This window comes from Carcharhinus amblyrhynchos, chromosome 1 (genome assembly GCF_965287045.1).
Source record: "Carcharhinus amblyrhynchos chromosome 1, sCarAmb.v2.hapA, whole genome shotgun sequence".
NCBI classification, from domain to species: domain Eukaryota; kingdom Metazoa; phylum Chordata; class Chondrichthyes; order Carcharhiniformes; family Carcharhinidae; genus Carcharhinus; species Carcharhinus amblyrhynchos.
Window position 1 is genome coordinate 67,340,161 of NC_137324.1, and position 17,795 is coordinate 67,357,955.

At 41.4% G+C, this 17,795-nt stretch overlaps 1 protein-coding gene across 1 annotated transcript in view; it reads left to right on the forward strand.

Moving 5' to 3' along the window:
- Positions 1-11,052, forward strand: part of ndufaf2 (NADH:ubiquinone oxidoreductase complex assembly factor 2) — a 123,221-nt gene extending 112,169 nt beyond the window's left edge. The window contains exon 4 of the mRNA XM_080186374.1: positions 6,810-11,052. Coding sequence (XP_080042500.1) covers positions 6,810-7,064 — 255 coding nt within the window. The 3' untranslated portion in view covers positions 7,065-11,052. The remainder of the gene's footprint in view (positions 1-6,809) is intronic.
- Positions 11,053-17,795: the final 6,743 nt, after the last annotated feature.

Consider the following 17,795-nt stretch of genomic DNA (forward strand, 5'->3'; position numbering starts at 1 on the left):
AGTTTTGAGACGTGGTCACACCCAACGTGCGGCTATATAGATGGTGACCGCTGGAAGGGGCAGGCAGTCAGTGCAGGAATCTCCTGTGGTCATCCCCCTCTCTAACAAGTATACCGTTTTGGATACTGTTGGGGGAGATGGCTTATCAGAGGATAACAGCAGCAGCAGCCAGAGCAGTAGCACTACAGCTGACTGTTGTTAAGCAGGGAGGGAGAAAAAGCAATAGTCACAGGGGACTGTATAGTAAGGATGCAAATAGGTGTTTCTGTGGGCATGAAAGAGACTCTAGGATGGTACGTTGCCTCCCTGGTGCCAGGGTCCAGGATGTCTCTGAACGGACACAAAGCATTCTGAAAAGAGATGAACAGCCAGAGGTTGTGGTACATATTGTTACAAATGACATGGGCAGGATGAGTGATGAGGTCCTGCAGCAGCAGTTTAGGGAGTTAAGTAGAAAGATAAAAAGCAGGACCTTTAGGGTTGTAATCACATCCCTGTGCCATGTGCTCGTGAGGCTAGGAATAGGAAGACAGTGCAGTTCAACACATGACTAAAAACTGGTATAGGAGGGAGGGTTTCAGATATCTGGACCATTGGGGTCTCTTCAGGGGAAGGTGGGATCTGTACAAGAAGGACGGGTTGCATCTAAACTGGAAAGGCATAAATATTCTAGCTGGGAGGTTTGCTAGTGTCACACAGGAGAATTTAAATTAGTTTGGTAGGGGGGTGTGAACCAAAGCAAAGCTGAATTAACTGAAAGGGAACCAGAGAGTCGGGCCAGCAAGATCAGGCTGAGAAAGATCAGGCAGGATGCAGTTGCTAATCAAAGAGAGTCTGGTGGACTGAAGTGCATTTGTTTCATTGCAAGAAATGTAACAGATTTAGAGCTTAAATTAGTACTTGGAACTGTGATATTGTCGCTGTTACAGAGACTTGGTTAAGGGAAAGGCAGGAATGGCAGCTTAACATTCCAGGATACAGATGATTCAGGCAGGATAGAGGAGGATGTAAAAGGGGTGGGGGAGTTGCACTACTGGCTAAGGAGAATATCACAGCTGTACTGCGGGAGGATACCTCAGAGGGCTCATATAGTGAGGCAATATGGGTAGAGGTCAGGAACAGGAAAGGTGTAGTCACAATTTTGGGGGTTTACTGTAGGCCACCCAACAGCCAGCAAGGGATAGAGGAACACAATTCAGTAAGCTTTAAGGTACTGATGGCAAACATAACTGGTTTAATTAGTAAGGCTGGTGGATTTGCGGATAGCGATGAGGACCATTGAGAATACAGCTGGATATAGATAGGTTGGAGGCTTGGGTGGAGAGAAGGCAGATGGAGTTTAATCTGGACAAGTGTAGTCCTCAAGTTAAGGTGCTAAACTGGGGGAAGCCTATTTACAACAATATTAGGCAGGAACTGAAGAATGTCGATTGGGGGCAGATGTTCGAAGGCAAATCAACACCTGGCATGTGGAAGGCTTTCAAGAGTAAGTTGATAGGAATTCAGGACTGGCACGTTCCTGTAAGGATGAAGGATAAGTATGGCAAATTTTGGGAATCTTGGATAATAAGAGATATTGTGAGCCTAGTCAAAGAGAAAAAAGAAGCATTTGTCAAGGTTAGGAGACTGGGAACACACAAAGCAAGTGTGTAATACAAGGAAAATAGAAAGAAACTTAAGCAAGGAGTAAGGAAGGCTAAAAGGGGTCAGGAAAAAGCATTGGCCAGCAGGATTAAGGAAAATCCCATGGCTTTTTATACATGTATAAGGACTTTGTGGATGATGAATCTGGGAAAGGGTATGTATATATTTTGAGTCATGTTGAGATCAAAAAGGAGGAGGTATTGGGGTTCTTGAGAAACATCAAGGTAGACAAGTCCCAGGGCCTGATGGGATATACCCCAAGAGAGGCAAGGGAGGAAATTGCTGGGGCCTTGAGAGAAATCTTTGTATCCTACTGGCTGCAGGGGAGGTCTCAGAGGATTGGAGAATAGCCAGTGTTATTTCTTTGTTGAAGAAGAGTAGCAAGAACAATCCAGATAATTACAAGCTGGTGAGCCTTACGTCAGTGGCAGGGAAATTATTGGAGAGGATTCTTTGAGAAAGGATTTACTCCCACTTGGAAATAAGTGGACATATTGGTGAGAGGCAACATGGTTTTGTGAAGGGGAGGTCATGTCTCACTAACTTGGTCATGTTTTTTGAGGAAGTGACAAAGATGGTTGATGAGGCTAGAGCAGTGGATGGTGTCTACATGGACTTCAGTAAGGTCTTTGACAAGTTCCTTCACGGCAGACTGGTGCAGACAATGAAGTCGCATGGAATCAAAGGTGAGCTGGCAAGGTGGATACAGAATGGCTCAGTCATAGAAGACACAGAGTAGTAGCGGAAGGATGTGTTTCTGAATGGCGGGCTGTGACAAGTGGTGTTTCTCAGGGATCAATGCTGTTTGTAGTATATATAAATGATTGGGAGGAAAATGTAACTGGTTTGATGAGTAAGTATGCAGACAACATGAAGATTGGTGGATTTGCAGATAGCGATGAGGACCATCAGAGAATACAGCAAGATATAGATAGGTTGGAGGCTTGGGCAGAGAGAAGGCAGATGGAGTTTAATCTGAACAATTGTAAGGTAATGCGTTTTGGAAGGCCTAACAAAGGTAGGAAATATACAGTAAATGGCAGAACCTTTCAGGGTATTGATAGACAGAGGGATCTGAGTGTACAGGTACACAGGTCATTGAAAGTGGCAACGCAGGTGGAGAAGGTAGTCAAGAAGGCATATGACATGCTTTCCTTCATCAGCCGGGGCATTGAGTTTAAAAATTGGCAAGTCACGTTGCAGTTTTATAGAACTTTAATTAGGCCGCATTTGGAATTTAGTGTTCAATTCTGGTCGCCACACTACCTGAAGGATATGGAGATTTTGGAGAGGGTACAGAAAAGATATACCAAGATGTTGCCAGGAGAGATCCTGATTTAGTGCCAACCTTCCATCTTGTCTGTCTTTGTGAGCGCAGTTACACTAAGACCAAGACAGGTGGAGGTACCATTCATGTAGCTGCGAGCACTCACTCCAAGAAAGACTCCTGAAGCACAACCTCCAATGAAATAATTCAGTGGATCATCTTCTGTTCCTTAGATTCATGCAGTTGGGCACATTTTGAGTCCATTGATTCATTGGAGTCATTATTTGACTCTATTGAGGTCACAAGTGGCCATAATTGAGGAATGTCACTGTACCCTTCAACTTATCACCATGCTTCTTGATCGCATCCTCATAGACAGTAGGGTAATGTTTGAACTGGTAGTGACTGGTTTTGAAGATTTGAGTGATTTCCTCCGCTTCATCGTACTTATTTCCGCATACAGTATTGGTCTCAAGATAACTGCAAACAGCCTCTGTGATGCAGACACCTTTGCATAAATCAGTTTGTTTGCTGCTAAAGTTGCCCACTGGATGTTTGTGCTTTCCTGAAGGTGAAGATAGCTAAATGGAGTCCACCATAGTCGATGCATTTAACACCATGCTTTAACCAAGAGCACCGGACTGGGGTTGTGGTCCCTGGCATACCATATACATTTGGTGCTATTTTTGAACTCAGCTGCACTGTAACTAAGTTGCTGAGACTTGAAACACTGGCAGAGGCTTATACCTCCACCATTATTTTGTGGAAGAAATGAAAATTTAAGTTGCTTCCACTCAATCTCTGGACCTGTTCTGGTCGGTCAAGGATCACAATGAGTCTCATGGTAGACTTATTTTGAGACTTGCTACTTTATTGGGCAGTTTTGAGCTTTTCCTACATGCACTTCAATACCGATGCTCATCATGACCACTTGTTGCATGGCCCTTTGTTGCTAATCCTATCTCATCTTTTGTTTTACTATAGTAGGTTCCTTTATGTTTTATATATTATATACCGGGTTCCATGTTCATAATTTATGTTGGCGGCCTTGATTTCTATGTATGGAACTCAAATTACCGTGCAGCACTTGCTGTTTTTGAATCTAGCAGCTAGACAACCTTGATCTGATTGGCACTTTTAATATTGCAGGAATTGATCAAAGCAAATTGCTGACCCTGGTTTAAATATTAGGTACTCAAGTGAAAAATCAGGAAGCTTCACACAAGGAAGTCGAGCAGAAATTTTCACTTTGAAAGGTAATGTTCCTAAAACCAGTGGCCCAGATTTTGAGGTAAAAATAACAGTGTGAGTTCACACATTCACTGTTAACAATATGTAAGTCAGTGTGGCTTTTGCCATCAGTATATGCACAGTTAAACATGAAAATTAAACAGTAGCAGTTCCAAAAGCTGTTTTCTTCCAGTAGCTTGGCTATATCTGTATTATATAGAGAGACTGGGCATTGATATGCGTACAACCATGTGAAATTGCGATATTTGTGTGATAGGTACTCCTAAAGATGACATTTATATATATTAACTAATTATTTATATAAAGGGTTGACTTTCAGTTGTTCCCATCTGTTTAAATTTATGTCAATGTTTTGTCCCCTGATTTAACAGTGATCAAAATTCCTACCAAAATGACTAATGAGACCAAAGAAAGGACTGTTTTGTGAACTAGAACCACAATACTGAACTAAATTGACAACAAAAGTGCTTCATTATTTTAACCCTTTATACTGCTTTTCTTCTTTTTGTTCAGAAGCAGTAGCACAAATACAGAAATTGAACAATTTGTACTAAACAGAGATTGAATTTGAATTTCAATACAGAATTTAGATCCCATTGTCATAGAGATTATTTGTTATAGTATTGTATTTAATTGTACTAAGATGTAGTTTAATATTTGTTTGAAATTTTCTGCATAAACATAGCAAATGAAAATATCAGCCTTGACGTAGTATATTTTTTGGGCTATTTGCATTTGCAGATGCCACTTAAAATATAATATTCTCTTGTTCCGCCTGTGTACAATTAGCATTCCCCTAATTAGAGTAGATGGTCTAGGACTGTTACTGCAACACACTTAATAAACAGAAAGTAAGCAGTAGCAGAGATACTCTATGTACTCTGAGTATGGCAAAGGTTTTCAAATATTGGCCTCAAAGGAATACTCTGAGATATAATAGGCTTGTCTGACAATTACCAATGCTGATATTTTGTTTACAATTTATTTTACTACTTTACTATTGAGAAATTTATTTTCTTTTTCAATGATGTTTCTGCAAGACCATAAATGGGTTCATATCTAGGCCCATTTGATTGTGTCCTTCCTGCCTATCAACTCTGATCTCATCTTACAACATTCAGGTTTTAACCAGCTTTATGTTGAAGATTTATGCTGTTCATCACCCTTTGATGGGAAAATATTTAGTTTGTAGTCTTAAACCACTCCTTTTTGATTAGAGTCCCTGGCACCATTTCTGGTTTGGTCCTGGTTTGTATTGAAGCATGATATTTTTGTGCCAGGTTTCCTGAGATAGTGTCTTTGTCAGTTATCTCTAGATACATTTGCCAGAAACTCCGTATCATGACTCAAGTTTCCAACCCCATATTTTCTCCATTTACAAAGGCCACCTACACCTCCCCAGCGTTTCCTGCCTCTAATCCACCTCAGCCCATTAGCTGCTGTAATCTTCATACTTGACTTTGTTACCTCCAGATTTGAATAGCCTGATACGCTCCTACCATTCTCTATTCACTGTCAACTTTAGCCTATCCAGCACTTTTCCAACCAAATCCCACCCTGCAGCACGTTATGTTGCGCATCGCACCTGTTCTTATCAATGTATGTTGATTTCCAGTCTCTCAGTGCCTCAAATTAATCCTTCAATGACTTTGCCCCCCTGTATCTCCAACCTGGCTTTTAAATGAACATGCCTCCTACCCTATCTATCCTTGACTTGACATATATTTTTTTCTTTCATATTTGCATATTTTTCAGTGTTAACTGCCACCTAATGGACTCTCAAATCGATGTTTTATTAAAAATCTCAGTCAGCATTTATTTTTATTTAAGTTTTTTCCATTTTCTGCCAACACTCCCCCCACCTGCCCCACCACAGATGCAGAATCCCCTCTCGACCTCGCTGTGGCCATGCTCTTTGGTACTGCCCAATGCCAGGCTGGCAGTAACAGGGGACCAGACTGGCATGGCCAGGGTCCCAGGCTAGCACCAAGAGGCACAGCCTCCCCAGCCTAAGACCCATCCGGGAGGGGGACAGTGGAGGGAGGAGGGTTGGGGGGGAAGAGGGGACCTCAATCATCTCTAGCCCCACTGGAGAGGCCGTCATGTCTGATCCCTATTGATGGGAACCAGCTATGACCCTCGCCAGTAAGAAACTCCATCAGTGAGGTTAGAAAGGCAAATGAGCCCAGACAATAGCATCCTGGGCTCACTAAACAGATGAAAATATTACAAAAATTTAAATCAGCCTGTGATGATGTCAGAAAGCACGGCCTGGAAAGATCGCGACTAGCCAGACACTGGACATGATTCTGATTTTTTCATTTTTGCCTCCTGCTGAAGTTTTCCACGTGCCAAGCTACTCAATCAGCACAGCAGGGTGGGAAAATCACACCCAACATTCCTGAGAGTGAGAATTCTGAAGGGAGCAGAGAGCCTCAAATAGAAGAAAAATTGTGCAAAAAAAAATTCTTCAGTGATGAATTAACCAATTGTGTCTTCAATTGTATTTGCATTAACCAAATACTAGGATTTTTTTAGGAAAACTTAATTCAGTGTAAAAATAAATTGTTCATTAGAATATATTAACCAAAGCATTGTTGAAATTTGTAGCTAAAAATATACTCATCTTCCTTTTATGTTTGCAAAGGAAATTCTGCGCAATGAAGAATATAGAAAAACAATAAAGATACAAGCCCACGAAGTACAACAGAAGGAGGAGATTAGAAAAGAGAAAGAATATGAGGAAGGACTTGTTGCACGACCAGTTCAAACTCAAGTCAAGGGACATGCTTCTGCAACTTACTTTGAAAAGAATAAGCTTTCTCCCGATCCATCAAGTACAGCAAATACTTTCCAGCCTGGAGGCTGGTTTCCACCAGAAAACTCCAGCAAGAAAAAATAACACACATATATCTGATGGTTTAAATACTATTTATCTGTAGTGCAGCAATTATTTCACATCACTAATACGGCAATCAGTGCATTTTATTTCTTCAGTTTATATCCTTTCAAATTCAAATCCCTGACTCGTGAGCATTCTTCTATCTAAGGATGTCAGTTTAAAGTATTTCTTAAGTTAGCTGCTTCTGTTACTGTGTGCTGATCTTTCTTCATTTTTTTTTAGGTACCTTATGCCACCTCCCAGGAGTTAGGACAGGTTTGAAAATCTGCTGTAATCTAATTTGCAGTAAAATTATTGCGACAGTCTCAAAAATGGAAAACTCAAATGTTTCACAACAATGGCCTAATGAAAAGGAACTATGCCTCAGCAAAAATGTAAACATATGCAAACATATTACAGACTTGTGTTTTATCTAAAACTGATTGCTAAGTTTCACTAAGTGCCCAACTCTCAAACTTGAGCTAATTAGCCTGATGAAACTGCAAGGAATTTCTCTTCAACTCACAACTCTGAGTTGCATAATCCAGTGTATTAATATTGAATTGATTTAATAGACAGGTTGTAATGCAATACTGCAGGATGAAGCTTTTTGTAACAATCTGAAAGCCATGCATTTTCATTTAATTAAACTCTATTTTTGTTAAAGTAACTAAAATTATTGGATCCCAATACATGTTTGAAGTAACCCGCTTTCCAAAAAAAACTAAACCAGCCTGTGCTAATTGTAGAGATTGTGCTTTACCAATGCCTTGTCAGAAACAAACTCCCATTAAATACAAATGCAGGTATGAATTATGTAGCTTATTTTTCTCTGTTAAATTATTTTGATTCTCAGCTGATGATTAATTTGCTGGTCTAAGTATTTAGCTTCCATTCTGCTGGTGAGAATCATAAGTAACATAACTTTAATAAAAACATGCAATGTACCAAAAATAATTTTGTTAATTTGTAAATAATATACTGTTGTATACAATACTTGGTAATGAAACACCACCTTTATTGTACAAATGAAGACAGACCACTTGATCTAACGCATTAGGCTACGAGCTGAATCCTTCATTTGGTCTGTTAATCTCAGTCCCTAAGTATTTAGCTGTGTTCAGTCATCATTTTAAGTTGCCATCTGATTTTTTTTTTTCTTGTCCCCTGTAGGTTTCAAAAATCATTGCCCCATCTCAAGATAATTATTCAAAACTCTACACTGACTGACCCACTTATGGGGTAATTGACTCTCTCTGTATGTGTCACCAAGCGTGTACTGGACCACGGCTGATTCTCCTCCATTGCACCTGATGTGCATTCAGCAATTCAACCAATTAAAGTGAAATAAATTAAAAACTCTTAATCCCAACATCAGTATCTGTCTTCCCACAGGGATACTCATGGTTCGTAGCTTTTGGTCCATAAAATGATGTAGGTTAGGAATCTCCAAGTAGCACTAATCTACAACGTACCAGTGCCCATGGGAACTGTGAAAGCAGCCTACAGATAACATTGAAGAGATTGAATATGTTTTCTCAAAGAATTGTAATGGCCACTTTGTTGCAGTGAATGTGTTTCTATTGTGAGGTCTGAGTGATAGAGTGGGCAGTATGGGGAATAGAAAAGGAATGGTGGAAATGTAGCATCAGCTGTGGCTAAATGGCCGCTCCCTTGCCATGGAGTCAGCAGTCAACTCCAGGAATTTGAGCACATAATTCAGACTGACACCTCAGTACGGTACTGAGGGAAAACTATTCTATGTGAGATGCTGTCTTTTGGTTGAGACATTTAAACTGAGACCCTGTTTGCTTCTTGCATGGAAGTTAAAGCTCCCATGGCGCTATTTTGAAGATGAATAGGGAGTTCTTTCCTGGTAACTATTTATCCATGAATATCAAACGCATATGAGTGTTATCATACTGCTACTTCCAAATTGGCTGCCGCTGCCCTGTTTTCTTAAAGACCATGGCCTGGTGAATCATGAGGCTTGAACACACTCCAGTGTCAGTCTGAATTATGTGTTAAAATCCCTGGAGAACTAGAACAGGGATTTTATATTATAATTATATAATGTTATAATCCCAGGTGATATACTGGGCAAGTCAGATCCTAGAGTAAAATTTACCTTGATAGATCTTAACTCTGAACAAATTTACGGAAGTCTTTTCAATACAAAGATTAAAATATTTATTCAGAAAAATTAACCACATTTTACTAGACAGAGTTTGGAAAGATCTCAATACAACTACACTTCAAATTGACACTATTCCTTTACCCCAGTAATATCTTTACCAACACATAAACTAGTGAAGAGTTATTGCTAGCTTAACACACAAAGACTTCTTGCTTGAAATTGGCACAATTTCAAATCAACATAAGAAGGTAAATGGTTTTCTTCCAGTGAATTTGTGACAATTTACTCAATGCCTTTCAACCAACTCCTCTCTCTCTCTCTCTCTCTGTCTCTCTCACTCAGACACCCAAATCCTCACTCTAAACTCAATCTTCAAGGAACACCTTTGTTAAACAGACCACTTTACTGAGTTCTATAGCTGACTATTGAATCAATAGCCTGGTAAAGTTTTCTTTTCAGACAGCTGAAAATTCCTGCCTTCACTGTAACACACACTGAACTCTTTGTCTTTTCTCATGTCCCAGGACCACTTTCATGAGGCAATGGTTAAGCTTTTTTTAATTTTGTATTTTCTTCTCCACATCTTTTAACCCATCTCTTTATCTTCAGGGATTATAAAACCTCACATATTACACACACCCAAACGAACACAAAAGAACTGACCTTACTCGGGTCTAGCCAGACTCCCAGGCACCCAGACTTACAATCAACCTAAATGAAACTGAATCCATTGTACCTTTCTTAACACACAAATATATATTCAACTTAAAAATTATACAAGAAGCAGGATTTTCCAAGCAATCCATCCCTTGTTTTATGGACGTGGCCCTCCACTGATTGGCAGCGGGATCCTCTGATCCTGCCATTATCAATGGGATGTCCTGTTGAATGCACCCTTGCCACTAGGTAACCCATGATGGAGGTATGCCATCGGCAGGACAGGAAGATCCTGCCAACTTGAATGGCCAGAATATTCCAGCCATTGTTCACAGTAGTAAGAAGGTTGCTAACATTAAAGTGAATAACCAACTCAAGAAACAACTTGTAAATTGTTTGATTTGGAGTATTCACTGAATCACAGAATTGTTGCAGTTTGGAAGGGGCCATTCAGCCCATCCCATGCTAGTAGAATGGGCTTGCGGACATTACCTGATGTACAATATGAAATAGCAAAACTGACTTTCCTTATGTGCATGAAAACATGTTGCGAAACTTATCAAATGCCAAAAAATTAACAACTGTTTAAATTTGAGGCGTCCTTTCAGCTCAAGGCCCAGTTCAACTGCATCCCCAGTTGGCTCTGGTCACAAGCTCTTCACACAAAACTGAAGGATTGTAGTGAAGGCACATTACGAAGATAATGCAAAGAGTTGCACTCTTTTTTTCCATGAGTTCTATATTTAAGATGGGAATTATTTATCTTAACACTGTGAAAGTTGTAGAGTATTCCCTCTTCTCACTACTGACTTTCCTCATTTTCAGCAATTAACCATGAGAAAAAAACCCAGAATCCAAAGAAATCCAGAGCTAACTACATAAACTGCTTTAATTTTATTTTTAAACCCAATTTTATTTGTTCCTCCAACTTTAAACCATGTGGAAATGCTATCAGATCACTGCAGTTCAGACTACACACGTGGCTATGCATCTGAAGAACTTGCAGACTAACAGGTTTTGAGCTGTCGCAGCTAACTGGGTTAATGGAACCTGGCAATATCTGTGACAATATTTGTAATATTGCAAAGTAAACTCAGCAAACACTTGTACTGTGACTGTTTAATATGTTAGACAATACCCAACACAGACTCTTGGTTGGATGTTGGAAGCAGCAAATGTCACATCAAATTGATTTTAAATTTTTAATTAGACCATATTAAATAATTGTTGCTGAAATTGTGAATTTATTTCAAAATTACTTTACACATATTTAATGAAGTACAAACCTCATATGTTAGGACTTGCATGGACCTAACATTTTGAAAATGTCATCAAACTCTTACCTCTGCAATCTTTCACAAGATGCCATTGATTTTCACCTAGTATCCTGACATATTCGGTGCATCTTTCTCAGACTGTGACGCAAGGCTTTTGTAAACGTTACTCTTGAGCTCATGAATTTGGGAAAAAGGCAACCTACTGCTTTCTGGGGAAACTTTGACCAGCTGCTGAGCTTGGTTGCAAGCATGATTGAAAGAGCTGAATGGAAGAGAGAAGCTGAGTCACTTGACATCAAGGCAACCTTTGAATGCAGCATTAAGGAGCCAGGGATCAGAGGGAAAGTTTTCTACTGGTTGGAGTCATAACTGTCACAAAGGAGGATGACTATTGGAGGCCAATCTTCTCATTCCCAGGTTGTCACTGCAGATGTTCCTCAGGGTAGTGTCTGAGGCTCAACCATCTTCATCAATGACTTTCCTTCCATCATAAAGTCAGAAGTGGGGATGTTAGCTAATAATTGCATAATGTTCAACATCATTTGCAATTCCTCAGATACTGAAGCAGTCTGTGTCCAAATGCAACTAGACCAGGACTTCATTAAGGCTGGGCTTATCAGTGGCAAGTAACATTTGCCAGATTTTAACTATCTCCCCTTGATATTCAATGGCATTACCATTGCTAAATTCCCCCACTAACAATATCCTGGCATGCGGGGTTACCATCAACCAGAAACTGAACTTCACCAGCACAATAAATACTAGGATTATAAGTGCAGGTCAGAGGCTAGGTGTTCTGTGAAAAGTAACTCATCTCATGTCTTCCTGTGGCTATCCATCTTTAATAAGGCTTAGGTCAAGAGTATGATGGATAAGTGGAGTTCCAACGATACTCAATAAGCTCAACACCATCCAGGACCAAACAGTTTGCTTGATCAGCACTCTACTTTCACCATTCACTCCTTCCACCACCAATGCACAGTGACCTAGTATGTACCACAGATATACCATATCAGCTTATCAAAGTTCCTTCGACAGCACCTTTCAAATCCATGATGCCTCCCACCTTGAAGGCTGGAAATGCATGTGAATAAATCATCTGTCCATGCCACATGTCACACTGACTTAAAACCGTATTGCTATTCTTCCACTGCTCCTGGATCAAAATCCTGGAACTCCCTATCAAAATCACATATACTGTAGTGGTTCAAGAAGGCAGTTCAACACATTCTTAAGGGAAATTGGAGATGGGCAACAAATGTTGATCTAGCCAGTAACACCCACACATTATGGCTTGACAGTAATTAGTATCTTGCGTATTGGAAATGATTGTGACGGAGTCAAAAGACTCCTCAAATAGTGATTTCCACTCTGGCTTGCCTGACTCTGTTCCATATCTCTAACATACCCAAGGTGGCCTTGGACATGGAGCACAGTGTGTCCGCTGCTGCTGCTGGTGAGGCCTTTCACAATCAGTGAGTACTGCATGGATTGTATATTCTGAATAGATAGAATAATTGTTTATGCTTCCATTGTTTTGATGATTTAGTTTTCTCTATTAGTGCCCCTTTTAATAACCATGGACATTCATAGCAGCCCATGTTGAACATCAGATGGAGAGAGCATTAAGAGTAAAAGGAACAATGATTGTATTCTGGAAGCGGGAACTTCAATATTCATCACTGAGAATACCTTACTAGTCATGGCAATGACCAAACTGACAGAGTCCTGAAGGATATTGCTGCTAAACTTCCAATGGCGTGAGAAGCAATGAGGAGGAAAAACCTAATTGACCAGCAATCTACATGTTGCAGACCACTTGTCAGGATACTAATGACAGGACTGACCACCACACAGTTCCTATCAAAATGGAGTCTCATCTTCAACTGAGGATACTCTCCATTGCACTACCACCGTGCTAGACTTAGAACAACAGCATGAATCTAGGCATCCAAGAGGTGCTTGTGGGCCCATAGCAGAAATTACCACTATAACATTTAACTTTGTGACCTGGCACAGTTCTCACTCCACCACCCCTCCCCCCACCTCCCATGCGAAATCCACACTGACTCTCTTCAACTTGGAGAGGTCAAAAGTAATGTCACACTCAGGATTTTTAAAATTCCCTCATTGGATGAGTAAATGAAGGAGTACAACTTTATTCAGTGAGTGTACGGAAATATGCTAGAAAAACCAAGCATATCTTCAAACTTGCACTTGCCCTTCTTGCAATTAGTTCAGCCGAAGCTGATATAACTTTTTTTCCTTAGTATAACTGGCATATAAAACCTTTGTTAGGCCACATTTGGAGCATTGCATGCAATCCTGGTCGCCGCATTACCGGAAGCTATGGAAAGAGGGCAAAGAAGGTTCGCCAGGGTGTTGCCTGGTCTCGAGGGTGTTGCCTATGAGAAGAGGTTGAATACGCTAGGATTGTTTTCATTGGAAAGATGGAAAGATGGGAGACCTAAAAGAGGTCTACAACATTAAAAAAGCATAGACAAGTTGGATAGTCAGAAGCCTTTTCCCAGGATGGAAGTGTCAATTACAAAAGGGCACAGGATCAAGGTGAAAGGGAGAATGTTTAAGGGAGATGAGTGGGGCAAGTTTTTCTTGCAGAGTGGTGGGTGCCTGGAACACGCTGCCAGAGGAAGTGGTGGAAGCAGGCATATTAGCAACATTTAAGAGGTTTGTGTTGGGGACATGAATAGGAAGGGAATAGAGATACGCAGACCGAGTAAGGGCAGAAGTTTTTTTAGATCAGATAGGGCATCATGATTGGCACGGGCTTGGATGGCTGAAGGGCCTGTTCCTGTGCTGTACTTTTCTTCGCTCTTTGTTCTTTGAATAAATCTGCACATGAAGGATAAGGGTAGGCAGAAAGGGAAAAAAAAGGTGGGGAAGCACTGTTAATAAAGGTGACTCCAGTACATCCATTAGAGAAGATCTTAGATCAGAAGATCAGTTTGGGTGGAGCTACGAAACAGTATGGGACATAAAATATTGCTAGGAGTTGTTTATAGGTACATTATGAATCAGGAAGTTAGAAGTGCATGTAACAAGTGTAATATAACAATCATGGGGAGTTAAATCTCTATACACTCAGTAGACCTAAAACTGCGGAGGATGAATTCCTGGAATGTGTACAATTTTCTATATCAGTATTTGAGGAACCAACTAGAGAACAAATTATTTTAGATCTATTATTGTGCAACGAAAAAACAATCTCATTGTCAAGGATCCTTTAGGGAAGAGTGGCAATAATGTTAGAATTTCACATTAAGTTTGCAGGTGATGTACTTCAGTCTGGAACTAGGGTGTTACCATCTAAACAAAGGAAACGACAAAGGTTTGAGGGGCAATTTCGCTGTGGTAAATTGGGAAGTCGGCAGGCAATGGCTAGCATTTAAACAATTAATACATGGTTTACAACAAATACACATTCCTTTTGACACAAAAGAGAAGTGATTCAATTGTGGCTAACAAGAGAATCATAATCATAGAATCCCTGCAGTCCAGAAGGAGATCATTCAGCCCATCAAGCCTGCACCAACAACAATCCCACTCAGGCCCTATCTCCATCACCCACATATTTACCCTGCTAACCATTAGCTACTGCATCCCAGCAACTAAGGGGAAATTCAGCATGCCTTTAAGGTGTGGGAGAGAACCGTAGCACCCAGAGGAAACCCATGCAGACATGGGGAGCATGTGCAAACTCCACATGAACTGTGTCCCACACCAGGATTCAAACCCAGGACCCTGGAGCTGTGAGGCAGAAGTGCTAACCACTGTGCTGCCCCATCACTGTGCCACCATGCTGCAGATCAAAGGAAGAAGCTTTTAAAGATGCCAAAAAGTAGTAAGCCTGGGATCTGGGAGCATTTTAGAATTCAGCAAAGGAGGAGTAGGAAAATGCCAAAGAAAGAGAAAATAGAATATGAGAGTAAACGTGTAAAAAGTGACTGCGAAAGATTATGTAAGTATATATTAAAAGGAAAAGATTAGCAAAGACAAGTGTGGGTCCATTACAAACAAAGACTGGAGAATTTATAATGAGGAATGAGGAGGCAGCAGAGAAACTAAACAAATGTTTTGTGTCTGACTTCACAAAGGAGGATATAAGAACATAAGAAATAGGAGCAGGAGTAGGCCATCTAGCCCTTCGAGCCTGTCCCACCATTCAATAAGATCATGGCTGATCTGAAGTGGCTCAGTTCCACTTTCCCGCTTTCTCCCCAAAACCCTTAATCCCCTTGCCTACCAAAAACCTATCTACCCGCGTCTTAAATATATTTAGCGAGGTAGCCTCCACCACTTCAACGGGCAGAGAATTCCAGAGATTCACCACCCTTTGAGTGAAGAAGTTCCTCCTCAACTCTGTTCTAAACTGCACCCCCCCTTATCTTGAGGCTGTGCCCTCTAGTCCTGCTGTCCTTACTGAGCGGGAAGAACCTCTCCACCTCTACCCTATCCATCCCTTTCATCATTTTATACGTCTCAATGAGATCCCCCCTCATCCTTCTAAACTCTAACGAGTACAAGCCCAGTCTATTCAGCCTCTCCTCATAGCTCAACCCCCTCAACTCCGGTACCAGCCTAGTGAACCTCCTCTGCACTCCCTCCAAGGCCAAAATATCCTTGCGTAAGTGCAGCGACCAAAACTGCACACAGTACTCCAGCTGCGGCCTCACCAGTGCCCTGTACAGTTGCAGCAAGACCTCCCTACTTTTATATTCAATCTCCCTCGCTATGAAGGCCAGCATCCCATTTGCCTTCCTGACCACCTGCTGCACCTGTCGGCTGGGTTTTTGCGACTCATGCACAAGGACCCCCAGGTCCCTCTGCACCGTAGCATGCTGCAGCTTTTCGCCCTGTAAGTAGTAGTCCTTCCTACTATTATTCCTACCAAAGTGGATAACCTCATACTTGCCAACATTGTATTCCATCTGCCAGGTCCTCACCCACTCACTCAGCCTATCTAGATCCCTCTGCAGACTTTCCACACCCTCCGCTCAATTTGCTGTACCACTTATCTTTGTGTCATCGGCAAATTTCGACACCTTACTCTCGGCTCCCTCCTCCAGATCATCTATATAAATGGTAAATAGCTGAGGCCCCAGCACCAATCCCTGGGGCACTCCACTAGTCACCAACCGCCAATCCGAATAGCACCCATTGACACCCACTCTCTACCTGCTATTTGACAGCCAATCCCCTATCCACGCTAACACCTTACCCCCAACTCCATGCCCCCTAACCTTCTGTAACAACCTTTTGTGTGGCACCTTATCAAACGCCTTCTGAAAATCGAGAAACACCACATCCACCGGTTCCCCTCCGTCCACCGCACTAGACACATCCTCATAGAATTCCAATAAATTCGTCAGACACGACTTACCGTTAACGAATCCATGCTGCGTCTGCTCTATTAAACAATTCTTCTCAAGATGCCTCGCTATTTTCTCTTTGATTACGGATTCAAGCATTTTTCCTACAACAGACGTTAAACTAACCGGCGTATAATTCCCTGCCTTTTGCCTGCTACCCTTTTTAAACAGCGGCGTAACATTAGCCATTTTCCAATCTTCCGGCACTTCCCCGGAATCCAGCGAGGTTTGGAAAATAATCACTAAGGCATCCACTATCACCTTCGCTATTTCCTTTAGAACCCTTGGATGCATTCCATCCGGTCCTGGGGACTTGTCCACCATCAGTCCCTCTAGTCTGTCGAGCACTGCCTCTCTAGCAACAATGATCTCATTCAGGCCCTCCACTCCTACCATCTTTCCATCGTTAACACCCGGCAAACTATTCGCGTCCTCCTCCGTGAAGACCGAAGCAAAAAAGTTATTCAAGGCCTCTGCCATTTCCTCATCCCCCACCACTAAGTCCCCCTTCTCACCCTCTAAGGGTCCAATATTCACCCTAGCCAGCCTCCTCCTTTTTATATATTTATAAAAACTCTTACTATCCTTTTTTATATTTAGCACTAGCCTAGACTCAGTGTATCCCTCCTTTCTTTATCAACTTCTTCGTCATTCTTTGTTGATATTTAAACGTCTCCCAATCCTCTTCTCGCCTACTACTTTTAGCTACTCTAAACGCATCAGCTTTTAATTTAATACCCTCCTTTATCTCCTTCGTTATCCATGGCTAATTATCTCTTCTCCTACGATCCTTCTTTACCATCGGAATAAATTTCTGCTGAGCACCAAGAAAGATCTCCTTAAAGATCCTCCACTGTTCATCAGCAGACCTACCGACCAATCTGCACCCCCAATCTACATTCGCCAATTCCTCTCTCATCCTATCGTACTCCCCTCTGTTCAAACAAAGGACACAGGTCCGGGATCCTACTTTCTCCTCTTCCATCTGCATCAGAAACTCCACCATACGATGATCACTCTTCCCAAGAGGATCCTTCACAACAAGGTCCCTAATTCTACCTTCCTCATCACATAACACCAGATCTAAGATAGCTCGCTCCCTTATCGGCTCCAACACACACTGTTCAAGGAAACTATCCCGGCAGCATTCCAAGAACTCTTCCTCAAGCCCACCGCGTCCAACATGAGTTGACCAATCAATATGTAGATTGAAATCCCCCATAATTATCGCCATAAATATCAGAGAACTGAGTGGGAATAAGGAACTGAAAGAAATTAGTCTTTGTATAGA